This window comes from Phoca vitulina, unplaced genomic scaffold (genome assembly GCF_004348235.1).
Source record: "Phoca vitulina isolate PV1807 unplaced genomic scaffold, GSC_HSeal_1.0 scaffold52, whole genome shotgun sequence".
In the NCBI taxonomy this organism is placed as follows: domain Eukaryota; kingdom Metazoa; phylum Chordata; class Mammalia; order Carnivora; family Phocidae; genus Phoca; species Phoca vitulina.
In genome coordinates, this window is record NW_022589755.1 from 9,200,339 (window position 1) to 9,225,513 (window position 25,175).

The 25,175-nt window shown below is 54.6% G+C and overlaps 2 protein-coding genes across 7 annotated transcripts; one reads left to right on the forward strand and one right to left on the reverse strand.

Annotated features, from left to right (window-relative positions):
* The first annotated feature begins 311 nt into the window (after nucleotides 1-311).
* SNRPD2 (small nuclear ribonucleoprotein D2 polypeptide) lies at nucleotides 312-6,179 on the forward strand. Of its 2 annotated transcripts, none has more exons than XM_032388501.1 (3): nucleotides 312-419; nucleotides 1,852-2,031; nucleotides 5,912-6,179. In XM_032388501.1, coding segments are annotated over exons 1-3 (357 nt in total). In that variant the 5' UTR covers nucleotides 312-417; the 3' UTR covers nucleotides 6,087-6,179. The 2 variants fall into 2 exon arrangements, with proteins under 2 accessions (XP_032244392.1, XP_032244393.1); XM_032388502.1 differs by having other exon boundaries at nucleotides 351-455; nucleotides 5,912-6,176.
* A 115-nt stretch (nucleotides 6,180-6,294) lies between these two features.
* Nucleotides 6,295-17,894, reverse strand: GIPR (gastric inhibitory polypeptide receptor). 5 transcript variants are annotated; one of them, XM_032388498.1, is made up of 14 exons: nucleotides 17,812-17,894; nucleotides 16,680-16,808; nucleotides 16,182-16,277; nucleotides 15,624-15,731; nucleotides 14,611-14,714; nucleotides 13,761-13,864; nucleotides 13,421-13,565; nucleotides 12,498-12,657; nucleotides 12,226-12,286; nucleotides 11,837-11,906; nucleotides 11,627-11,715; nucleotides 11,397-11,535; nucleotides 9,578-9,619; nucleotides 6,295-9,481 (listed from the first exon to the last, which is right to left on the reverse strand). In XM_032388498.1, exons 2-14 carry the CDS (start codon nucleotides 16,768-16,770, stop codon nucleotides 9,275-9,277), a joined length of 1,416 nt encoding a protein of 471 aa, XP_032244389.1. In that variant the 5' UTR covers nucleotides 16,771-16,808; nucleotides 17,812-17,894; the 3' UTR covers nucleotides 6,295-9,274. The 5 variants fall into 5 exon arrangements, with proteins under 5 accessions (XP_032244389.1, XP_032244390.1, XP_032244387.1 ...); XM_032388499.1 differs by having other exon boundaries at nucleotides 16,182-16,281; nucleotides 17,812-17,888; XM_032388496.1 differs by having other exon boundaries at nucleotides 6,295-9,619.
* Between the last annotated feature and the right edge of the window lie 7,281 nt (nucleotides 17,895-25,175).

Genomic DNA, 25,175 nt, shown 5'->3' on the forward strand with positions numbered 1-25,175 from the left:
AAAGGGGCGGTGTCCGTCCCTGAGGCGAGGAGCCGATTGGCTTCGCGGAGGCCGCGCCCCCGAAGGCAGGGCCGGCGGGCATTTGGAATGGGGTGTCCTTTCCCTCTTTCAGCCTGTGCCGCTCTACAACGAAATGATTTGAGTCGAATCCGTTTTCTTCTTCTCTCCATAATCGTGAATATCTGCCCCGTATGGTCCTGAAAGACCTTGAACTACTACGCAATGCTTCTACCCCACCTCTGCGCTGGGCTGGGCGGGTCGCTATGGTAACAGGCCACGCCCCCCACAGGTTGGGCTTGCGCAGGCGCCGACGGAAGTGAGCCGCAGGAAACGGAAGTCCCGCCTGTCGCTCTGTCTTCAGAGGCGGCAGCAACGCGGAGAAGACGGCGCTGATCTGGGACCGCAGGCACTATCACCATGTGAGGCCGGGCTAGGCTTTGGCGGCGGGAGTGGGGGTGAGGACGTAAATGTGGCCGCTTACCGGTGGTGCGCAGAGGCGGGGCGAGGGCAGAGATTGTAGGGGTAAAGTACGCATCTTTCTCCTGACGAGTTTGAGGACGGGCATGGGGCCTTTGACGGGTCCTGAGTTCGAGTGAGAAGGCAGCTTTACCAGTTAATGGGCTGGGATTTCCCAGATAAATAGTCTTACTGAAATGGATTTTAAGGGGAAGGAAAGAACCTGGGAAAGGGGAATGCGGAGTTTTAGAAATAACGGTTTGAAGTACGGGACTTATCCGGACCATTTGAGCTGGAGACGGTTGGCTTTCCACCTCATTCGCGACTTTTTCGGCTCACGAGTCACCGAAATGATTTTCCTGATTTATGTATTCACTCAGCAAGTATTTATTTATCGCTCCCGTATGGGGCACTGCTTTAGACACGTGGGATACATCAGTGAATACCACCCCCGCCCCATAAGAAAAAAACTCCCCTACTGCAGCTTATGGGGTGGGAAAAGGCAGGCAATGAATACACTGATAATAAACATGTAAAACATAATGTTAGGTGACCAGAGCTGTGAGTAAGGAAACAATAGAGCAGGGTAAAAACAATGGGGAATGCCAGTTTTGAGAGAGAGTAACTTAATAACCAGTGCAGGACACACTGAGAAGGCAACAGTTGAGCAAAGACCTGAAGAGCGGGAGAACCACAAAGATACCTGGGGAGGTATCCAGACAGAGGGAAAGCAAATGGAGAGGCCCAAGGTGAAAGTTTGCCTAATATCTTAAAGGACCACCTAGGAGGCCACTGGCTGGAACAGAGGGATGGACAGATGCAGGGCATTGTAAAAACTTTGGATTTTACTTTTTACACGGAGATGGGAGCCATGGGAGGGTTTCAGAGCATGAGAAGATATGACTTAGGTTTGATACAACCTCTGGGACTCCTCTGGACAATAGACCTGTCGGGGAGCATGGGCAGAGGCAGGGAGACAAATAAGCCTCTTAGGAGAGAGGTGATGGAGGTTTAGGCCATGGTAAGAAATGGTGAGATTCTGGGTATATTTTAGAGGCAGATGACAGGATTTGCTGACAGATGGAATGCAGGATGTGAGAGAGAGGAGTCAAGTTGGTATCAGAATTTTTGCTCAAGGAACTAGAAGGATGGAGATGAGGAAGGCTGTGGATGGAGTAGGTTGGGGTGGTTGGGAGATCTGGAGCTCAACTGAGGATGTGTAAGGTTGGAAACATCTATTAAGCATCCAAGTGGTGATGCCAAGCGAGAGGGCCTGAGCAGGAGGGTGGATGTGTTGGGGAAGGGTTGGGGAGACACCCAAGTGCAAGGCCACGTGACCACGCACACTCCAGCGCTGGGCCCTCTCACCTGGGGGTTCCATGCTTGCCCACTCAGGAGCCTCCTCAACAAGCCCAAGAGTGAGATGACCCCAGAGGAGCTGCAGAAGCGGGAAGAAGAAGAGTTCAACACAGGTCCGCTCTCTGTGCTCACGCAGTCAGTCAAGAACAACACCCAGGTGCTCATCAACTGCCGCAACAACAAGAAGCTCCTGGGCCGCGTGAAGGCCTTCGACAGGTGAGTGCCTGGGTCCTGGAAGGTGTTCTGTCCAAGCCTGGAGATGTGGTCCTAGCTCCAGTGTGAGGAGCCTGAATACAAGGTTTTCAGAGTCCTGGGGCATAAGCGCCTTCAGACCTCAAGGTGTGACAGTATCTTGTGGTCCCTCCAGCTGTGCAGTACAGTAGTGCTGGGCATGTGCTTGGGAGCCAGGCTTCCTGGATTCATTTTCCAGCTCTGCCTCTTAGCAGCCAGGCGACCTTCAGCAGGTAACTTTATCTCTTCCATACAGTGGCACTAGTTCTGGTGGTTGCTGAGATTCAGTGACTTAATACATTTGACGTGTAATAAAGTCATTAGAAGTACAGCATCTGGCACACAGGAAGCTCTTAATCAGTTTTTGCAGTTACAACATAGAGTACCCATGCCCAGTACTTTTTTTTAGGCTCCAGAGACACAGCAGTGACTAAAACAAAGATGGGTCCTATACTTAAGAGAGCTTATGCCGTAGGTAGGGAAGCTGACAGCAAGCACATAAATAACTTGTCATAAGAAATGTAAAGCCAAGGGCGCCTGGGTGACTCAGTTGGTGGGCATCTGCTTTCAATCCTGGGGTCCTGGGATTGAGCCCCACGTCAGGTTCTCTGCTCAGTGGGGAGTCTGCTTCTCCCTCTCCCTCTGCCCAGACCTTGCTCGCTCTCTATTTTGAGTGAATAAAATCTTTAAAAAAGAAAGGAAAGAAAAGCCAAGTAGGAGTATGGAGTGCTGGGAAGGAGGTGCTGTCCTAAACTGGAACGCAAGAGGCAATGATAGGAAGAGGCAATGATGAACAGACCTAAATACGATGAAGGAGCAAGCTAGGGTCCGAGTGTTTTGGCCAGAGGGAACAGCAAGTGGTTATTCCTCTCTGGGCCTCAGTTTCCTTGTCTGCAAAACAGGCATCATAAAAATACCCCTCGTAGGGCGCCTGGGTGGCTCAGTCGTTAAGGGTCTGCCTTTGGCTCAGGTCATGATCCCAGGGTCCTGGGATCGAGTCCCACATTGGGCTCCCTGCTCGGCCGGAAGCCCGCTTCTCCCTCTCCCACTCCCCCTGCTTGTGTTCCTGCTCTCACTATCTCTCTGTCAAATAAATAAATAAAATCTTAAAAAAAAAAAAAAGAAAATACCCCTCGTAGGACAGTTGTGAGGGTTAAGTATTTCTGTAGGAAGAGTACTTGGCTCAGTAGCTAAGATGATAAATGCTCAGTAAACATATAACCTGCAGCTTTCAGTTAGCATTTGGGAAATAGTGTGGCGAAGCGTAAGTCTACAATGTTTTTGCCACAAGCTGTTATGTGACCAGGAATAAGTCTTTGCACTGTGAGGCTCAGTTTCTTCTCAAGAATGAGAATGAGAGGGGCACCTGGGTGGCTCAGTAGTTAAGCGTCTGCCTTCGGCTCAGGTCACGATCCCGGTGTCCTGGGATCGAGCCCCACATCAGGCTCCCTGCTCAGCGGGAAGCCTGCTTCTCCCTCTCCCACTCCCCCTGCTTGTGTTCCCTCTCTCGCTGTGTCTTTCTCTGTCAAATAAATAAATAAATCTTTAAAAAAAAAAAAGAATGAGAACAAGAACAGGAAGTGCCGAGCCCACAGAGGCAGATAGACCTGGATTTGAACACGGGATCTGCCACTTCCAAAATGTCATCCCACTGTACCCGGTGTCCTGCTCTGGAAGCTGGAGGTGACACCAGTGTTTACCTCCTGGGGGTGAGATGCAGTGAGGATTGCTGGCTTCGTGCTTAGGAGAGGGGCGTGGGCACTTAGTAAGAGCACAGTTAAGTGGTGGTTTATTCGTGTGTGTGTGTGTGTGTGTGTGTATGTATACACATTTTCTGTAAGATTTATTTTATTTAATTTGGGGGGGAGGGGCAGAGGGAGAGAGAGCTTCAAGCCGACTCTGCACTGAGTATGGAGCCGGAGGCGGGGCTCGATCTCATGATCTGAGATCATGACCCAAGCTGAAACCAAGAGTCAGCCGCTCAACCAACTGCGCCACCCAGGCGCCCCCCCCCCCCCCCCCCACACCCACTTTTTTTTTAAGGTGATTCCTTTTCCCCTAGCTGCTGCTTCTTGCCCCCACATCAGCCTCCCACCTCTCCACCCTACCCAGCCTCCCACCCTAATATGTATCCTGCCACATTTGACTCTCACACACATCCAGGGGCTCCTCTGTGGTGTTAGCTAACAGCTTTTTTGAGGTTTAATTGACATGTCATCATATCATAAATTTAATTTTTTTTTTAAAGATTTTATTTATATATTTGACAGAGAGAGGCAAAGCGAGAGAAGGAACACAAGCAGGGGGAGTGGGAGAGAGAGAAGCAGGCTTCCCGCCGAGCAGGGAGCCCGATGCGGGACTTGATCCCAGGACCCCGGGATCATGACCTGAGCCGAAGGCAGATGCTTAACCATCTGAGCCACCCAGGCGCCCCTTAATTGTTTTTAAGATTGAATCTTTCATGTGCTGCTCTTCTGCATCTTGTTTTTCACACTGTGTCAGGGGTCTGAGAACATCCCTGCAGGTCCGCTAAAGCATTCTTAACCCCCTTACTTACTGTATTAATTATGTTACTTTCTTGGGTGAGCAGTGCATGCAATTGAGACAAAATTCAAAAGAAACAAAAGCACCCAATGAAGAGCAAGTCTCTGCTCCCTGCCCACCAGTGGCCCTCTCCAGGAATCCCTCCATGGCGAATTCCTTAGGTCTGTCTCCTTACGTGACATCAGACCAACAGACGGAGGAGGGTGCTTTTCTTTATTTTTAAATCACTGCTAAGGGCACATCACACAGTTTTAGACCTCGGCTTTTTCACTTAACAGTATATCTTGGAAATGTTTCTATACTGGTACGCTACTTTTTTTTTTTTTAACTTATTTTTCTCTGAATTGCTAATGTATTCATAGGATTCCAAAAACAGTAAGAGCAGTCTGATGAAAACTTTCCATCTAGCCTGTCCCCAGTCTACCCAGGTCACCCCACCACCCCCTGTCTCTGCATGTCTTCCAGGATTCTGTATTGTACAAGCAAGTGGGGGCTATCAATGCTTCTCCTACCCGCCTTCTTCCCCTCAAGAGAATCACTTTCCTCGAATACTTGGCATTTGTCACTCAATAGCTTCTTGTGGATATTACTCCATAGCAAGGCACAGAGCTTCCCGGCTCTTAACTATTTTCTGTTTTTCTTGCCACTCGGTAACATTTCCTTCTATCCTTCTGTCCCTTCGCCTGGCTTTAATTTTTCTTCGTAGCAGGTAGCGTAATCTGACAAGTGTTTCAGGTCAGTCTGTTGACTTGCTTAGCATTCTCTCCTCACTAGAATGCAGACCCCATCAGGGCAGGGTTATCCTCTGTTTGCTTCTTTGCTGTATTCATTGCAAGTGCTTGTGGAGTGAGTTAATCCATCCTGTCCTCATATGCGTCCACCTGGCACCCTGAGGAGACAGGGACCAAGCAGGACTGTAGTGGAGGCGTCGTGTACCCGCATAGGCCCCAGGGGCCTCTGGTTCCGCAGAGAGAAGCAGCTCCCCTGCTGATGCCTTCAGAAGTACTTGGAATTAAGAAACACAAGCAGACACATTTTGCTTACCTTTACCTTGGACCAGGGCCCTGTTCTAAGTCTTTATAAGAATGCCGTGTTGATTGAGCTTCACAGCAGCCCTATGGGGGCACTGGGAATGGCTCCATTTTAGAGAGCAGGACATTGGGGCCCAGAGGGGTGAAGTTCTTTGCCCAAGCCTCAACCTGAGGACTGGCGGAGGTGGTATGGGAGCCCCAGCTGTCCTGGTCCTGGGTCTGTGGGTGCTGCTGGAAGAGGGGCGGACGGAAGGCTCCCCCCTCACTCCCGGTGCCTCCCCCCGCCCCAGGCACTGCAACATGGTGCTGGAGAATGTGAAGGAGATGTGGACCGAGGTCCCCAAGAGCGGCAAGGGCAAGAAGAAGTCCAAGCCAGTCAACAAGGACCGCTACATCTCCAAGATGTTCCTGCGCGGGGACTCGGTCATCGTGGTCCTGCGGAACCCGCTCATCGCCGGCAAGTAGGGGCCTCCTCTCCACCATCAGAATTCCCGCCCTCATCTTGCAAAGACCTGCCCTTTGTAATGGGAATAATAAAGTCCTGTGTTTTTTCTAGTGGCATCTGTCTGTTCCCAGAGCCTTGCGAGCAGGGCAGACTTGGGGAAGGGAGGCAGCTGGGTGTGGGGCCGGGTGCTGGGGTCAGGACCTCTCTGCCCCTCCCAGGCCTCACTTTCCCCATCTGTGAAGCGAATGGGTTGGATACAGAGAGCTCCCTTTCCTTTCCTAATCTTTTCTAGCTTCTCTTCATCACTGTGTCTCTCTCTTGCATCTCTCTCTCTTCCCGCCCTCTGTCCCTCTCTCAGTAAGTTGAGGTCTAGCTCAGAACTTCTTGCAGTCTTTTTCTCCATTTGTTCAGTCAGGAAACAGCCCCCCAGGTGCCTCCTCTCTGCCAGGTCTGTGTTGCAGTGTTGCTGGGGGCCCGGCAGCACCCAGGAGAGCCCTGACCAGCCCTCACTGAGAGGAGGAGGAGGAGGATCTAGTTAGAGCGGCCAGTACCCAAATACTGGTAGCGATTGCGGCTAACACCTGCCGAGCTGTTCGGGTGCCAGGCCCTAGCCTCTGTGCTGATCAGACTTCCTCTCAGCCACCGTGAGCAGACACTGTGAATGATGACCTCCATTTCCGGAGGAGGGAACTGAGGTACAAAGAGGGGCAAGCACTTCCCCGGGGCTACCCAGCCAGGAAGTGGTGATGATATAATTCAACTTAACTCCACCCTGCGCCAGAGCCTGGGGCTTAACCCTGAGCTCCACTGGCCTCAAATTACAGCTTCATTACCCCTGGGAGAAATCCTCTGACTAATGTGGGGAGATAGAGGTGGGAAAGGAGGAGGCTGGCTTATTGGGGGGGGATAAGGAAGATCCTGGTCTTGCTCTGATGCGCACACATTGTGCTCTCCCCACCCATGTCTCTGTGTCCTGTCTCTGCTTCCATCTCTTACTCTGTTCTCCAGATAAGACCAAACACCAGGTGGGTGCAGGAGTTTGCAGGCCTCAGATCAGGATAAAATGAGATGTTTGATACACTGAGTTGCGGAAGGCACATCCTGAGTCATTCCATGAGTCCATTAGTGACAGAGCAAGGGACCCTGTAGGAGGAGAAGGCTTGACACAGGGCGACAGCTGTGAGGTGATAAAGGTGCACGCTTACTGAGTGGCCCACATCTAATGGGAACAGTCATCTGGTGGGTAGATACCAGAGCCATCCCATCTTACAGGTGAGACAGCTGAGGCCCAGAGAGGGTAAGTGACTTGCCCAGGGTCACTCAGGAAATAATGGAGCCAAGTTATCTGTAATGTGGGGGCAATGGTGCTGCTGCAGGAGATACTCCTGCCCCGCTCCCCGCCCCTGCAAGCATTCAGTTCTTGTGCAGGAGCTGGGACAGCACAAGCACTGGAATCAGTCCTGGCTTCAGATCCCTGCCCTGCCTCCCCCTTCTTGTTGACCTAGCCTCCCCAAGAAGTGGGAATTGGTTTTCCCTGCCCTGCGGGCTGGCAGCAGAAATTCCAGCCTCAGGCACCCTGCTTGGCATCAGTCTGAATTTCCTCACGTCTTCGCCCACCCCTGCCTAAATGGTTTCTAATCACCTCTTCCTTCATTGCGTGAAAGCGAAAGCAGAGATTGCGGAAAAGCATGCACCGTGCACCAGGAACTACCCTAAGAATAACTCACCGGAATCTTGCAACCATAGGATGTAGACACCATCATTATACCCATTTTTCCAGAAGTGGGAACTGAAGCACAGAAAAGGGAATTTCTCCCAAGTCACACAGCTAATAAGTACCCAAACTAAGTTTGGACCAGGCTGGTTTCTGCAGTCTTACTATTCCTACACTACCTTTTAGAGAAGCAACCCTCAGAAAATGTTTGGCACATACACATAATTTTAATTGCATACACTGTAAATAGTTAAGTATCAGGAGATCACATGAACAATCCCAATAGGGGTTTCTCTTAGGCATGGGGGACAGTGGTGGCATAGCGTCCGTGTTCTTGTGGCAACACATGGCTGAAGAGATTGCAAGGCCGCCACGGGCAGGCAGCCCACCTCTCGTTTCTCCTGATGGCCTGGCCAAGATGATTCTCCCACCCACCTCCCATACACAAAAATACATGCTTGATTTACAAGGCCCGTGCCTTAGAGCACCCCCCCAAACCCATGAGGGGGGCCCAGCACAACCCCATGCTTGAAGGACTCTCCTCAGGGGCTATGGGGCCCATCTGTCCAGGGGGCTGGGGACCCTAAGGAAAACAACACCCGGGTACTAACTGAATCTAAGTGTAGATCTGAGTCAGGGATGGATTTAGGAGCGAGAGTCTTGTGTGTGTACAGGTGGTCCAGGCTGTCAGCTTCTCCCCAGTTCTCCCAGTTCCTCTGGGTCCTGCCCTGAATGGCTCCTGTTTAGTCTACACACCAATTCCTCCTTTCTGCCCCCCCCCCCCCAGTGCTGCCCCATATTTCTCTTTCCATCTCTCACCTCTCCTGTGAGCTCCAGGGCCTTTTCCCCAGCCTGACGTGTCCCAAGAGCACTCCTGGCTCTCCCCACCCTGAACCCCATCTCCCTCTCTTGCCATCATCCCAAACCTAGGAGTCTTCCTTGCCTTCTCTTGCTGCACTTCCCTCGTGCGAAAGGGTGGCAAATCCTCAGTTCTACCTTTAGCAGAGCAGCGCCAGTCCGACCACTTCACACCCCTCCAACCACTTCACACCCCTCCGCAGCTGCCTCTCCTGCCCCCCCAGTAATCTGTTCCATCACATGGCACCGTCTGTTCCTGTCTTTTCCTCGGGCAGCACCAAGCTTTTCCGCCCTTGCAGATGCTGTTCCTTCTGCCTAGAATCTTCTTCCCAAAGCGGTCTCCTTCACCTCTTGCAGGCATGGGCTTCAGTGTCACCTCCTCAGAGATGCCCTCCTGGACCGCCCTAGGCTCCCTTCTAATTTTTCCTCATTAGCCATTCCACAGTGTGTGTCTAACGTGATGTTCTGTCTTTGCTGCCCCCCCAATTGTGAACTGTGAACTCTAGGAGAACAGGGACCTTGTTTCCCCCCTCCCACCGCACCCCAGTTTCTCCAGCGCCCTCCACACTGGGCCTGGTACACAGTAGGCGCTCAATAAATACGTGCGATCTCGAATGGACACAGGATCCCCGCTGCCTAGCAGTAACTTTCCGAGACCCGGCTGGCCTCATCCCCAGGCCCTGGGAGGGTCCCCAAGGACAGGGCGCGGTCAGGGGCGACCCGGCAGGGGCCTGAGCTCGAGGGCAGGGTCCCGGAGGCGCGCTCGGGCGGCTGGCGCTGCTCTTCCCCGAGGCTGTGGCTCAGGCGACGGCGGTGCCAGCAGCGGCGGATCTCCGACTGCACCTGCAATGCGACGGGGCTCAGAACGGTCCCTGCGCTCCCGGCCGTTCCCTGCGCGGCCGCCAGAGGGCGCGGGCGGCGAGCCGGCGCTGTCCCTACCTCCTTGTTGATGAAGCAGTACAGGACGCTGACCAGGAAGCCCTGCCGGGAGGAGGCACGGGGGTTAAATCGAGAGTGGGGGCAGGATCGCAGACACCCCCTGAGTGAGCTTGGACCCTTAGCAGATCCAAACCACCTCGGCTGCCGCCACCCTGGTCCGAGACCATTTCAATCACCTTCTCCCTGGCCCCCCCTTTGCCCTCCCAGGTTTGCTGAGCAATAAGAGGGTTAACAGGGGACCATGGAGGTGGGCTGCCTAGATATGAGAACCGCTTCCCCACTTCCTGACCCACTTGGGCAAGGGCTTATCCCCTCTGTGCCTCAGTTTCTGGACCCCATCTGGAAAATGGGCTCATAATAGAGTGGTGGTTGTGAGAATTGAGGTAATATGCAAGAAGCTGGAGTGCCTGGCACGTAGGGTTAAACTTTATTCTTAAGCTTGTTATAACTTTGTTATATATATTACATATTATTAATAAATTAATTTTAAGAATTATCTTTAAGTATACATTTTACATATAAACTTTTATAAAATATAATTACTAATAAATTACTTGATAATACAAATCAGTTATTTATGTTAAAATCTTACAAATCTTATTATTAATTTCCATGATCCTGTTAAAAATCTAACTCTGGGGGCGCCTGGGTGGCTCAGTCATTAAGCGTCTGCCTTCGGCTCGGGTCATGATCCCAGGGTCCTGGGATCGAGCCCTGCATCGGGCTCCCTGCTCCGCGGGAAGCCTGCTTCTCCCTCTCCCGCTCCCCCTGCTTGTGTTCCCTCTCTCGCTGTGTCTCTCTCTGTCAAATAAATAAATTAAATCTTTAAAAAAAAAATCTAACTCTGATCACATCCCTCTGCTCCCGTGGCTCCCAGCTCCCTCAGGGAAAAGCCAAGGTACTCACTTGGCCCAAGGATCTGCCCAGGTACCTCACCTCTCTGTCCTATCTCCCCCTTGCTCCCTCTGGCTCCCACCGCCTAAAGCATGTTGGATATCAGGGATCTTGCACTTGATATTTCTCTTCCTGGAACATTTCCCCCAAATATCTGCCTGGCTTGTTCCCTCACCTCCAGGTCTCTGCTCCAGTGTCTTCTCAGTGAGGCCTTTACCCCCTGTCTACAGCTCTATATCTTGTCTGCTCTCTTCCCCCCACGCCCCAGCTTCTAGGCACATCTCTCCATCTGACACTCTGTTCATTTTATTTACATAGCATGTTTAGCATCTGTCTCTCCCACTAGAGGGTAGGGACCATTTGGTTCTTGGCCCAGAATAGTGCTTGGTACACAGTAAGGGCTCAGTACATTTCTGCTGAATTTAATGAATGAACAGCCTTGTGAGGTAAGATTAGTATTGTTCCAACTTAGAGATGAGGAAACTGAGGCCCGACAAGGAAAAGCAGTATGGCGACTAGGGTCTGGCAGGCAAGTGCAGGGTTGGCCTTAAATTTTGGAGTGCCTCCTTACATTTTGCACTGTAAGCACCTCATTTACCTCACTCTAGGTGAAGGCCACAGAGCTGCGAAGTGGCAGAACCTGAACTTGGCCCTAGCCCTACCCGGGCTGCAAAGCCCTCCATCTTCACTAGGAGGCAGTCTGCTGAGGCTGCCTGGTCTGTTCCCTTGCTCCCTGCTGCCTCCCCAGCTCAGGACAGAGCTAGCTCAGTGTTTTGCGCAGAAATGTACGAATGAACATGTGAACATGTTCACACCCCATTCAGTGCCCGCATCAGTGGACAATTGTAGATCCCCTGCCCCTCTGGGGAAGAGGGCCCCAGGACGAAGGGTGTAGCCCTTGCACCCCGCCTTAGTGCCTTAGCACCTGGAATGAGCTGAGGAAGATCTCAAAGCCGAGCTTGACGAAGCGCAGGGCACCCCGGGCCTGTTCCTCTGTTACCGGAGCAAACACCACCTCGTGGACGCCCAGCAGGGGCACCAGCGTCAGCGTGGAGCGAGCCAGCCTGAGGGTAGAGGGTGGCAGTGGTCCCGCAGCCCCAGGTCCTCCATTTTGCACCCTGCCCCTTTCCCTCAATCCCGGCCCGGCTCCCTCACCTCAGGCGGTAGTCCGGGCAGCGCAGCTGTCGCGTCCTCAGCTTGGACACAAGGATGCCAAGAATGCGAATAAAGATGAGAAAGTTAATCTGCAGGGAGAGATAGAGGCTGAGCCAGCCCCATCCTGTCCTGGGGGACAGAGGGTGGCGCCCCGTTTCCCAGGGTGGGAAATTCCAGAGGGTGGCCTGGAGGACTCAGGGTTGGCCGTACCAAGATGGTCATGAGGATGGGGGTGCGTATGATCCACCAAATGGCCTTGACATCATTCCGCTCCCAGCACCTGGGGAGAGGGGGAGTAGAGCTAAGAGAAAAACCCCTGGATTCAGAGATCACGCACCCTTTCTCGCCAGCTCCGCCCACTCTCCTTAATGCCACACTCACGTTCCTTTAAAGCCCCGCCCTGCTACTATCCAGGCCCCGCCCCATCTCGCCCCCTTCCAGAGCACAATCTTTCTTAGCTCCCCATTCCTTTAGATCCCACCCACCCCTTCCCAGACCCTACGTGCCCTCCGCACCTCCCCACCTTTCCATCACAACCCGCCCGAGTCCCTCAAAGCTCCGCCCGCCTCCCAGGCCCCACCCCAGACCCCAAGACTCACTGCGTGTTCTCGTACAGGTACCTGACGATCACCCAGGGAATGACGAAAAACGCGGGGGCCCCTGTGCAGACCCCGACCCCGCCCCCCACCCCGCCGCAGCTGTCAGCGCGCGCATGGGCCCTGCCAGGCCCAAGACCCCCGGAATTTCCCCCGCCGCCGGGGTGGGGAGGCAGAAGCCCAGAGAGGGGAGGAGACCCCCTGAGATAGACCGGCAGGGGAGTCGAGGGAGTGGAGGCGCGCCGGATTGGGCAGGGGACAGGGTCGGGGCTCACCCCAGCCGAGAAGCAGGTAGCAGCGAAAGTGGCCCCCCTCGGAACCTCCCACAAGCACCAAGAGACTGTGTAGGTAGACACCCTCCACCAGCAGCCAAGTGTAGTTGGCACCCACGCAGTACTGGGTCACGATCTGGGCCGTGCGGCAGGCAGCTAGGTCCTAGGGGGTGGCCGGACAGGGGGAGGGGGCAGTCAGGGCCTCCAGGGTGTCCCCAAGCCGTCCTTCCACCTCCATTTCCTGCCGTCCACTTCCCGCTCTGCATCACTAGAGGATGGTGTCTGTGATTGATTTCTCTCTTCTGTTCTCTTCCCTCTGTGAGCTGTCCCGCTTTTACCTCTTTAACAATTGGTATCTTCCATCTTGCTATCAGTTTCCCCCACCCCAGGGCCCCCAAATATGGCCTCTCCCACTCCATCGCCTTCTAAAAATTGAACTCAACTACTTCACCTGTCAAAAAGTTTCTCCCACCCCATCACCCTTGTCCAGCCAGCACAGGGACTCCCCCACCCCATAGCTTCTTCACAATCGACATGGCCCAACTGGCTACCTGAAAGTTTTTCTCCCCTGGGCCCCCAGCCTCTAGCCTCCCCCACCTTAGTTTCGCAGTAACAACAAATTGGTATCTACCAAATCCCCTCCCATCCTGCCACGCCCCACCTCCAGCAGGGGACTCTCTCATTGGTGGAGAAGTCCAGGGACAGGTGAGATAATGAGAGCTAAGCAAGGGAAAAGTCTCACAGAGGAGGTGATGGGGTGGGTGATGGAGGAGGCTGAGTTGGGAGGGCCCCTCTCCAAATGTGTTTGGAGAGGTCAAGAGAGATAAACTGTTGATAGTGTAGAAAGTAGTAAATGGACTGGGAACTTCTTGGCCCCACCAGAGGAGGCAGAATCCCAATTTGAGAAAGAGAAGGATGCTGCTCACCAGGTTCCACAGGACAGGGGCCTGGTCCCCAGGGTAGGGGCCAGGTGGAGGTAGCAAACGGTCTCGGGTGAGGATGGCCGCCGCCCGCAGCATGGAAGATGTGAACAGGTTGATGTGGATGTAGTTGCGAGTGCAGCGCAGCCTCCTAGGGGATTGGGGATGCAGTCTGGGGACCCCTGGATACCTGCCCTTGGCCACACAGATCCCCTTAAGTCACCTCCCCGCCATTCCCACAGAACCACCATTAGATGCTTGTCACTAGTGAAGCCTGACCACCCCATCTTACTGGGCAAACTGAGGCCCAGGCTCTGCAGCTGTGACTCAAGGCTGGAGGTCTCACCTGAAGAAACTTAAGATGAGCAGGGCTAGCAGCAGTGTGGCCAGGGACAGGGAGTAGCCCACGGTGTACATGACCTGCATCCGCTCCAAAATCAGCTTTTGATCCTAGGTCAGGGTAAGGGGGTGCAGGACGGTAGGAGGACACAGGAACACAGTTCAATGCTTCCCCTCCCAGGACCAGAAAGGGACCCTGCTTTTTGTTCCTGCCTAGCATCCCAGTTTTCTCTTGGGGATCCAACTACCCTTGCTTGACTGGGGCTGACTGGCTGATTCCACCCCTCAGTCCAGGGCCGAGCATGTGACCAGCCAATCAGAGCATTCTATATAACCCCCTACACACACAGAGACACACACATACACAGTGATTAGTGCAGGGTGGAGGCATGGCCCAAGGTATCAGTCCTGGGACATTACATTAGAGCTATTAAGAACACAGTTCAGTCTCCCCACAGTCTTGCTTGGTTGGTAGGATGTGAGCCTGGTGCTAATTAATGAGGACCACACTTTCCATCCCACAGAAAAGATGAGCGCAGCACAGAGAAAAACAAAGTCATGGTGTGGTGAGAGACAAAAAGACTCCCAACAACATCATTTGAGCACCTAGATCCAGCTGTGCCTGAAGCTGTTACCTTATACTTTTCAATCACAGAAGTCAATACATTTCTCTTTTTTTCTCCACCCAACAAGTTTAAGTTGGGTTTTATCACTTGGAACCTAGAGTCTTGAATAGTACAAGGGGTTTTATTTATTTATTTATTTTTTTAGTACAAGGGGTTTTAGGCTCGGCCTGAGGCGGCTGCCTTTTCATCTCTCCCTGCACATTCTGACCTGAATCCCTCACTGCTTCTTACCTGAAAGACCCCATTCTTTTCTGGGTTCTCACACTGCGAATGATCTCTCCAAGATCCCCATTGGCCATCACTGCCACACTGGCGGAGGACAAAGCCTGTAGCCACTGTGGGGGAAACAAAGGAGGGGGTCAGAGGCACAGAGAATAAAACAGAAAGACAAAAGTAAGACAAAGGCAGGGGCACCTGGGTGGCTCAGTCGTTAAGCGTCTGCCTTCGGCCCAGGTCATGATCCCAGAGTCCTGGGATCGAGTCCTGGGATCAAGTCCCGGATCGGGCTCCCTGCTCCGCGGGAAGCCTGCTTCTCCCTCTCCCACTCCCCCTGCTTGTGTTCCTGCTCTCGCTAACTTTTCTCTGTCAAATAAATAAATAAATAAATTTTTTAAAGATTTTATTTATTTATGTGACAGACACAGTGAAAGAGGGAACACAAGCAGGGGGAGTGGGAGAGGGAGAAGCAGGCTTCCCACCAAGCAGGGAGCCCGATCCGGGACTCGATCCCAGGATCCTGGGATCATGACCTGAGCCGAAGGCAGACGCTTAACGACTGAGCCACCCAGGCGCCCCAATAAATAAAATCTTAAAAAAAAAAATAAGACAAAGGTAGAGATAGCCAAAGTGATGTGATAATAAACCCTTGTGTATTAATTAAATTCATATTCATAACAAGCCTATAAAAATGGTACTATTATCAACTCCACCTTACAGAAGAGGAAGCTGAGGCATAAAGAAGTTAAATAAGTTGCTCTAGGCCAAATAGCTAGTTAGGACAGGCAGACCAAGACGCCCGGAGGAAATAAGAACCCTGTGGTCCTCAGAGAGATACAGAGACAGAGAAGGGGCATTAAGTGACAGAGCCAGGGTTGGTCAGGCAGGAGGAGACACTCAGCCGGACAGAGAGGAGCAGGAGATCAAGTGTGAGATCAAGATCAAGCGAACTCTGGGAAGTGTTGTCTGGGGCAGGGCTAGGAGCTATTTTTGTCAGGGGAGGGCCCGGGGTCCAGGGGGCACCTCACCATGACGGTGCCAGGGCAGGTACCAGGGGCAGGACGCACGGGCAGTGTCGTTGGGGGCAGCGTAGTCCCAGCAGACGTACATATCGAAGGACGCGTTACAGGCGAGGCCTGGGGTGGGCGTGGGGGCCAGACGTCGGGTGGACAGACCGCACACAGCCCAAGGCTTCTCCGCAAGCGCTGCTCTGGCCCCGCCCACCGGGGGTGGTCCAGTCCCCGGCTCTGCCACAGCCCCTCCCACCAGACCCCAGGCCCCGCCCCACCCGCCGTCCACTTCAGGCTCCACCCACCTGATGCAGCCCCGCCCTTTCGAGCTTCTGCCCGGGCCTCTCCCACTAATCCAAGTTACGTCCCAGTTCCCACCCCCCCCCCCCCCCCGGCCCCGCGCTCAGGTCTAGGTCCGTCCCACCGAGGCCAAGCAACACCCAGGCCTCTCCCGACCCAGCCCACCTCTACCCCAGACTTCCTCAGGCCCCGTCTGTCAGTCCTAGCCCCCCCTCAAGCACACCCCTCTCAACCCTAGTCCTTCCCGTGCCCCCAGGCCCCGCTCCCCAGTCACACCTGCCGGGGGGTCCAAGGCTTCCAGCGTCTCTTGGCACTCTCTGCGGTACCGTTCCCAGCGCTGGTACAGCTCCTCCGCCGTCTGCCCGACAGAGCCTGTCTATGGAAAGAGAGGAGGGAGGACCCCCCCCACACACACACCTCGACCGATCCCCGCTCCCAGGCAGCACGGTTTGTGTAGAAACACCCTACAGAGACTTGAAGAGGCTGCCCTGTTTTGTCCGGGAGTCTTGGGTAACTTAGAAACCTCTTCTAGGTCTCGAGGGGTGCCTAGACCAGGGGAGTTGCTGTGGGGGGCTGAAAACCTTCAGGAAAATTAGGGAAAGAGTGGCTGGAAATCATCAGGAGGATTTGAGAGGGAAAGAAGCGAGACTGGAAACAACTTGAATCTGGACAGGCGGGGCAGTCTTAAAATTCTCTCTGCAGCGGGGGAAGCCTTAAAACTGTCCCCAGACCTCCCTCCTAGCCTTGAACCCCTGTGGCTCCTGGGGTCCTCACCTCCGCCCTCCGGAGCAGCGGCCCCCACCACGAGAGCAGCAGTAGCAGCCGCCAAGGCGGACAGTTCGGCATCGTGAGGGCGGCGGGGCATGGGGGGCGAAGGGTCTGGTCTAGTAGGGGCAGTCCGGCCTGGAGGGTCAGGGCGCAGAGTCAGGAGCCTCGGCCCTCCGCCTCCAGCCCCGGGCGCCACCCGCTCTGAGATTCAAACAGGCGGACTAGGAGGCAGTGGCCCCCCTCCGCCCCCACCAGTGATGACTTGTGGGGTGGGGGAAGAGTGGGCGAGGCCGAGATCCAGCACGTGATTCCCAGGCCCGCCCCCAACTGTTGCTGGGGCAGCGGTGGTGGAAGGGGGGTGTTTGCTGAGGGCGCGGTTGCCCTTAGAGCTGCTCTGGGCGGAAGCGCTAATGTCACCCGCAGTCTAGACATAGAGATTCTGGGGAATCTGGGGACTGCCTTGGAGAGGTAAGCGTCGGGCATGGAGCTTGAAATGACCCTCAGAGTTCCCGCTTTACCGGCCCAGAGGGTCTTCAAATGGCAAATAGGATCCCGACCTTAAAAAACTTGCCCGCTGTAGATGAAGCCCAGAGTCAATGGAACAACCCTCTCCCTAGGGACCAGAGAGGAGTCAGATCCTGGGCTTAGGTTTGCAGGGGCCCAGATGCCTGAAAATGGGTCTAACCCCAATCCTCCCCCCACAGCACCGTGTGGGGAAAGGGGGAAGCAGAGAAGATCTCAGATGGAGCCCCAGAAATGGGCGAAACAGAAATATAGAGACTGAGAGACATACAGACTAAGCAGAATGAGACACACAGCAAGAGACCAGAGAGGAAAAGACAGATAAAAATGTGGGCTAGGAGACAAAGAGGGGACAGAGACATGGAGAGAGACACAGAGAATGGGGCAAGGAGAGATAAAGGGACAGAAACAGAGCCATCCAGAGGCTAAACAGAGATCGGGAGACATGGAGACAGAGCTACGGAGAGACAGGGGGACAGGAGGATAGAGAGCGAGGGCACAGAGAGACAGAGACAAAGAGACAAAGGCATGAGCTAAGAAACAGAGAAAGAGGGACCCAGAGGCTTGAGTGGGACATGGGGGCGGGGGAATGGGCTGGGATTGGGAAAGCCCTCACCTGTCCCCAGATCTGCTCTCGATCACTCACTCCAGCAGCTGTCGCCTCCACGGCCTCCGCCTGAGCTCTGGAAGAGGTGACGGCCTGGGGTGGTGGGAGAGGGCGGGGCCAGGGAGCAGAAGGGGGAGCTCTGGGGCAGAGACCCAGCGGGGGGTGGCGGCCAGTGGCGCGCAAGGATCAGAGTCACCCAGTCACGTGGAAGAGCAGTCACGGAGCCAGGGTCACAGGCTCTCACACGGTCCCACCCATCCCACCCAGCCGTGGCGCACAGCCGCGGTCACACTCCCCGCACAGGCTGACAGTCATCCACAGTGACACAGCCGTGGGCCCGGACTGCAGGCAACTCCACTCACAGAGCAACACAATCACGGCTTCCCACAGTTCTCGTGATGCCGTGTCAGCCGCCCAGTCACTAGGTCTCGTCTCCCCACTGGCCTGCGGTCACCCCTGGGTCCCCAGCATCACTCAGCACCAGCTTGGGCATCGAGCAGAGGCTGGAAGAATGACCGTCGATGACATGCACACGCCGATACGCAGTCCCTCACGCAGTCATGTAACCCTTGACCCGCCACCACCTGCGGGGCCACACACAAGGTCACGCAACCATACCCATCCACACTCTCGCAGTTCACACGGTCGCCTGAGCCCACAGTCACACCCCGACAGCACACCTTCCCCAACTGTCAATAAGGCACACGCTCTCAGGGTGTCATGTCGTCACGCCGTCACCCTTACATGGTCACACCCAGTGCCATGGTGGTAGGGACACACGACTCTGCTCCTCGTCCTCACCCGCACTCACAAGTCCCACAGAGTCACAGACACATCGCGCGCCACCGTGCCACCAGCACGGAGTCCCGCACGCCCCACGGACGCACAGAGGATCACACACCGTCATGCCGCAATCACGCACAAACCCGCAGCCTCACAGGGTCTCGCGGTCACGGGCACCACTGAATCACACACCTTCCCGCAGTCTCCACTTCTAGTCTCTTTCTTTGCTCTAAAATATGGGGAACGGGGAGCGTCTGTACATGAGGGGGAAGCCTTCGCAACCGAGTCCCGGTTCTCGATGTTCGCATCCCCAGTAATATAAACCAAACCACGGATTCATGCACATTAGTCAACTTGTAACACTCAGGAGCATATACTCCCCTGGGACCTAGGGGATAAGTGGGGCAGAGGTGAATGTGCCCACTTGGCAGAGGAGAAACTAGGCCCTGAGGCCCCAACAGGGGCAGGGAGACTGGGGGATGCAAGGTCCAGCACCAGGAGCTGGAAGGAGACAAGTCTGGGAGGGGGGTAACGGGGGGGGGGGGGGGGGGGGCGCCCCGGGGGCCGGCGGGGGGCCGCGGCGGGGGGGGGGGGGGGGGGGGGGGGGGGGGGGGGGTCCTGGCTCCCTGGCCTCCAGCTGGCCTCCCTGCTCTCTGCCCCAAATTCCTGGCGCTCTCTGGGTCCTGGGAAACGCTCGGTTCATGGAGTGGAGAGGGAGAGGGGTCTGAGATAGCCCAGCACCTTGGGGAGAGGCTGGGCTTGGGAGGGAGTCTCTCCTTGGCCCCAAGAGAGCCTGGGGGGGGCACTCAGCTAGGGCTGGGAAGGTGGGGGGAGGCTGGGAAGGGGGAGGGAGAGACCGGGGAAGGGGGAAGCGGTGGAGAGGAATTGAGGTGGTGAGAGAGACAGGAAGAGAAACCAAGGGCCCAGAGAGACCAGAGACAGACAGGAAGAGATGGAGACGAGAGAGACCAAGAGAGACAGACAGAGAGGAAGAGGCCGAAAGAGACAGAGACATAGAAGTACACACACAGAGAGAGTGACAGAGAGAGACAGACAGAGGGAGAGATTGAAAGAGACAGAGACATAGAAGAACACACACAGAGGGGCGCCTGGGTGGCTCAGTTGTTGAGCGTCTGCCTTTGGCTCAGGTCATGATCCCAGGGTCCTGGGATCGAGCCCCGCATCGGGCTCCCTGCTCTGTGGGAAGCCTGCTTCTCCCTCTTCCATTCCTCCTGCTTGTGATCCCTCTCTCACTGTGTCTCTCTCTGTCAAGTAAGTAATAAATAAAATCTTTAAAAAAAAGAAGAAGAAGAAGAACACACACAGAGACAGAGACAGAGAGAGGAAGAGATCGAAAGAGACAAACAGAGAAAGATACACAGAGAGCCAGAGAAAGACAGAGAGAGACACAGAGACAACGAGAGAGAGAGAGATAGAGAGATAGGGGAGGAGGGTAGGGACAGAGCACAGTCCACGTTGAGAGGAAGACAGGGGGATGGAGGGAGAGAAAGCCTGAACAATGGGCGCTGAGGAGAGCGAGCTAGCCAGGACTCCGCTGTGGCTCAGAGGTCCTCACCCATCCCTGCGGGGGGACCCCCGGGTGAGAACCCAGCACAAGGTGCACAGGAGGGTGGTGCCTGGGTCCCTCATGGCCCTCTGCACACCGAAGCCCTCTCCTGGGTCCTCTGCAGTCTCCCAGGGTCTGGGGAGGGGGCAGCAGGGACACATGCGCGCGTGCACACACACACACACACACACACACACACACACACACACACACACACACCCCTCTCTGACTCCCAGACCTCAGTTCTCCGGGTCTCTCTCTCTCTCTTTCCCATCTTTTATTTTTTTTAAAGATTTTATTTATTTATTTGACAGAGAGAGAGAGACAGCGAGAGAGGGAACACAAGCAGGGGGAGGGGGAGAGGGAGAAGCAGGCTTCCTGCCGAGCAGGGGGCCCGGGTGGGGGGGGGGGGGGGTGGCGGCGCTCGATCCCAGGACCCTGGGATAATGACCTGAGCTGAAGGCAGACACTTAACGACTGGGCCACCCAGGCGCCCCTCTCTTTCCCATCTTTAACCTTTCCCCTTTCTCTTCCCCTTGTCATCTGTCAGCGCTCAGGGTGTCTGTCTCTGTTTCTCTCTCTCCATTGCCTCGGGTCCTGGATCTTTGCGGGGCGCTGTTGTCGCCCCACCCCCCAGCAAGGAGCAGGCAGTGCCCCCCAAGGGAAGGAGCTGGAAGGCTTGTGCCTGCCCCGCTGGGGCTGTGGCCAAGCCGAGCCTGTGGGGAGCAGGCAGGGGGCCCGGAGTGCCAGCAGATGGTACAGGAGAAATGAGGCAGAGAGAGATGGGGAGAGGGGCACCCCATGGGGACCAAGGCCAGAAATGGAAGGCTGAGGTGGCCCCCCTGAGATTCAGGACTGAAGATAGATGAGGCCTGAAAGACAGAGACCCACAGAGACATACACTTCGCGCGCACACACAAATAGGATCCAGAGAAAGCAGGAACCCAGAGACAGAAAAGAGGCAGAGATCCGGAGACAGGGGCCTCAAGAGACAAACACAAACATGGGATCCAAGCGAGAGACAGAGACAAAGACCCAAAGAGAGACCAAGACGTAGAAACATGAAATCCAGAGAGAGACAGAGACATGGAGAAGCATAGAGCCGGGAAACAGGAAAGAACAGAGACAGAGACCCACAGAGATGAGACCAGAGAGACAGAGACCCAGAGACAGGTATCCAGAGAAAGAGACAGACACACAGGGATGAAGAGATGGTCCAGAGAGAGAGATTTGGAATGCAGACAGATGGGGATGGGGGTAAACTCTCCCAAAGACACAGTCAGAGATGAGGCAGAGATGCCCAGCACCCCTCGCCCTCTTCCGGGAGGGAGGGGGTGCTCCCCCCACACCCTGCAGCTCGTTTCCATAGCGACCTCCCCAGATCCTGAGGGCAAATATTGTCCTGGCTAGAAGCAGTGGGGCTGTGTTGACATAATCTCCTGCTGGTGGGGTGGGGGCTCCAGGGGCCCAAGAGGCCGGGCTGGGGGGCAGGAGAGCAGAGGGGCTCTCAGCCAGGGCCCTGCAGATAGCTCCAACTTCCCCCCCACCTCCCCAAAGCAAGGTGTAAACCTCACAGCCCTGGGAAAAGGAGCTGAGAGTTTCAAAACTGCAGCCCTCGCTGCCCCCTGGTGGTGGCGGGCCAGCCCTGAAGCTCCTTTCCTAGCATCAAGAAGAGTAGGCTGGTCTGGGCATTTTCCTCCAGGTTTCTAGAATCTTCCCCCACAGCTCCTGCTCTGGTCCAGGGCCCCTCTGTCCCCAGTCATACCCCCCTTTTTTTTCCACCTGCAACCCCCCTTCCCATAGGACAGCTAGGCAGCCAGAGTGATGATGCTAAAGCACAAACTGCCCCCATCCCTCTCTAGCTTAGAACCTGCCATGGCTCCCCAGTGCCCTCAGGAGCAAGCTCGGGCTCCCCTCCACGGCCTCCAAGGCCCTTGCTGAGCTCCCCAGCCTTCTCTCTGAGAAGTACCAGCTCTTCAGACCCTTCCCGGGCCCTCGTCCTTTGTTCTAGCAATATTCTCTGCCTCAAGTGCCTCCACCCAATTTTTGTTTTGTTTCCCAAGCCTGCCTCAAAGTTAGCTCACTCACTCATTCATCCATTCAACCAATAGCTACTTCCTCTCCCGGACTCTGAGCTCTGTGAGGACAGGATCCCGGCTCTCTCAGTGGCTTGTGGGACCCCAGCATCACCCAGAGCAGGGTTCGGCCCAGAGCAGGGTTCTATTCATTTTACTGGGTACTTATTATGTATCAGGCCCTGGACTCAGCAATGCTGGGGGTCCCAGGGGCCCAGCCCTCCTGCCCAGCCCAGTCATAGACCCAAATAGAGAGACAGACTAACAGAAGGAGAGGGAGAAAGAGAAACACAAAGAAAGAAGAAAGAATCAGGAAGACAGGGGAAATAAAGCTGATGGAAAAACAGAATGTAGGATCAGAAGTAGGAGTAGCAGAGAAGGGAGGTCACTTGCTCAAGGTGACATAGCTCGTAAGTGATGTAACCCATTTCCAGAGACATAAAGGGAGACAGAGAGAGAAGAGAGAGAAGTGGCCCAGAGAAGGAAACCTAGAGGCAGAGAGAAAAGAGGAAGCCAGACTGGGAGTCCTGCCCTGCCACCCCAGCACAGAGCCCCCTCCTCCCCATTCCCCTCCTCCCCACTTCCAGGCTTTTGACATCTCCCTGCAAAAGCACTTGTAATAAAACTAGCTCCATTAGCTGTACCCAAAAGCCACAGTGCTGAGCACTTGACAGGCCTGAGCTCACTGAACCTGCTCTTCTCCCCTGGGAAGTGGGTGCTGGAATGGCTCTCATTTTGCAGAGAAGCAAGCTGTTGGGCCAAGGTCACTGAGCTCACATGGATCCTGACCCCTGGAGGGCAAGGACTGACTCATCTTTGTGTGTCACCCCCTCCCACCCCTCAAATACACACACACACACACACACACACACACACACAAGCACACAACTCACCTGGCTGAACTCCTCTCCCTGTGGCTCCACACCCCTCCCCCAACACACAGAGCTTGCAGGATCTGAACTCTTTGTTTCTATCAATAACACAGCCAGCTGTGATCAAAGAATGATAATGGCCCACATCTACTTTGCCCATCACTTTGAACTCATTATTGACCTTGGTGCCTTTCACAGTAGGTGTTCCCTGAGAAATGGATGGGAGCTGCTAGCATTTATAGGTGCCTATGTGTGCCTGCTACTGTACTCATGTGTGATTTACATCTGTGGCCTCACTGGGGCTCACGGAGGATACAGTAACAAACTACGAGCATCTCCCCACATCTTCGAGGCCCTACAGGATCTGGTGGGTCCATCACCTCCCTGACCTCATCTACCTCCTGCTCTCCTCTCCCTCATCAGGCTTCTTGTTGCCCCAGGAATATGCCACACTCATATCTATCTCAGGATCTTTGCACCTACTGATTTCTCTGCCTAGAAGCTTCCCCCCCTCCAACTTCATGCGTGATTGCTTCCTTGTCATTCACATTTCAGCTCAAATGTCACCTCCTCAGAGAGACCTTCCCTTACCAGCTCCGTGCCTGTTTCTTCATCTGTAAAACGGTGGTGAAAATAGGGCTCGTGGTGAAGATAACTGGGTGTTTGGCATGTAGTAGGTGCTCAATAAATGTTAGTTATTATTAGTTAATTGTTTTGTGTATGGTGGCTTACCTCTTCCGTCACCCTGCAAGATCAATGAGAACAAACTCTGGCACTGACTTGGTTACTACTGAAATTCCAGCACCTAGCACAGGGCTTGACACACTCTAGATGCTCAGGAAACATTTTTGTTACTCCTTTTTAAATCAGTAAACATTTTTTTAAAGCTTTTACTTATTTATTTGACAGAGAGAGAGCAGGAAAGCACAAGCAGGGGGACCGGCAGGTGGAGGGAGAGGGAGAAGCAGGCTCCCCGCTGAGCAGGGAGCCCGATGTACGGACTCGATCACAGGACCCTGGAATCATGACCTCAGCTGAAGGCAGGTGCTTAACAACTGAGCCGCCCTGGCGCCCCAGTAAACATTTTTGAATGAATGAGAGACATAGGCACAATATGACCGCCCACGTTTCAAACGTGGAAACTGAGGCTCAGGGTCACAACCAGAAACTGGTGGAGTCAAGATTTAAACTCAGGTCCATCGGTTTCCAAAGCCCAGGGCTTTCACGGTCTGCTTGTGTGTCCTGTAAATCTCTTCCCGCTTTGGGCTCTCTTCTCCTTCCTATACAACATGGTCTGGTCAAGACTAGGTGCTGACCCTCAGTGGGGACTGGGGGAAGGTGAGCCACTATTCTTTAAATCCATTGTCAGGTTTTCTCTCCTCCCCTCCTCCCCCAACATCAGAGCCAGCTCCGACTGACACTGCCAGCCTTCCCCGCGTCACAGCTGGGCCTATGTCAAAACCCGGACTGGATAATGAAGTTGCGGGAGATGAGGGCTGTCGGAGAGGAACCAAGGGACCGCGGATAAAAAAGAGGAAGGAAAGGCTGGGGAGCGATATCAGACTTAAACCCGGGGGTGGAGTTTACCCTAAAAGAAGGCAGGGTCAAGGGCCCTGGGCGAAGTACCATAGCTCTCGGATACCTCGCGGGCGGTGCCAAAGGCTCTGCGGGCAGGAATAGAACTTTCGCTCCCGCAGGATTCTGGAGGTGGAGCTAAGGGCCTGGGGGCGGGCCGCCATCTAATAAACAAGGACTCTAAGAATTAGAGTTCGAGGGCGGAGCTAGTGGATATCTAGGCAGATTTGAGGCTCTAGGGTCGGGCCCTGGTCCTGCGAGGGGGCTTTTGTGAAATTCAGTAAAAGATTAAGGAGAAGGTTTGGGGGTTTGGGGGAGTGTCTTCCTCTACCCTCTCTTCCTCTCAGAGCCCGGGGCTATGCTTCAGGCTGAAAAGCAGGGAAAGCCCGGCCCCTTCCAATCCTTCTGCATCCCTATTGGCTGAGGGGCCTGGGCGACAGGCTCTCATTGGTCCCGAACTGGCGAGGAGGGGGTCTAGGGAGAATACGCGCCGGTTGTGGG

What these genes read in the sequence shown, in the direction of transcription:
- SNRPD2 (XM_032388501.1), top strand. An exon ending in CGCGTGAAGGCCTTCGACAG is followed by an intron (nt 2,032 to 5,911) that starts GTGAGTGCCTGG and finishes CCCCCGCCCCAG; the next exon opens with GCACTGCAACATGGTGCTGG.
- GIPR (XM_032388496.1), bottom strand. Translation starts at nt 16,770, where the DNA reads ATGCCCCGCCGCCCTCACGATGCCGAACTGTCCGCCTTGGCGGCTGCT. An exon ending in AGCCTTGGACCCCCCGGCAG is followed by an intron (nt 15,732 to 16,181) that starts GTGTGACTGGGG and finishes CGCCCACCCCAG; the next exon opens with GCCTCGCCTGTAACGCGTCC. An exon ending in CTACCTGCTTCTCGGCTGGG is followed by an intron (nt 12,287 to 12,497) that starts GTGAGCCCCGAC and finishes GGGTCTGCACAG; the next exon opens with GGGCCCCCGCGTTTTTCGTC.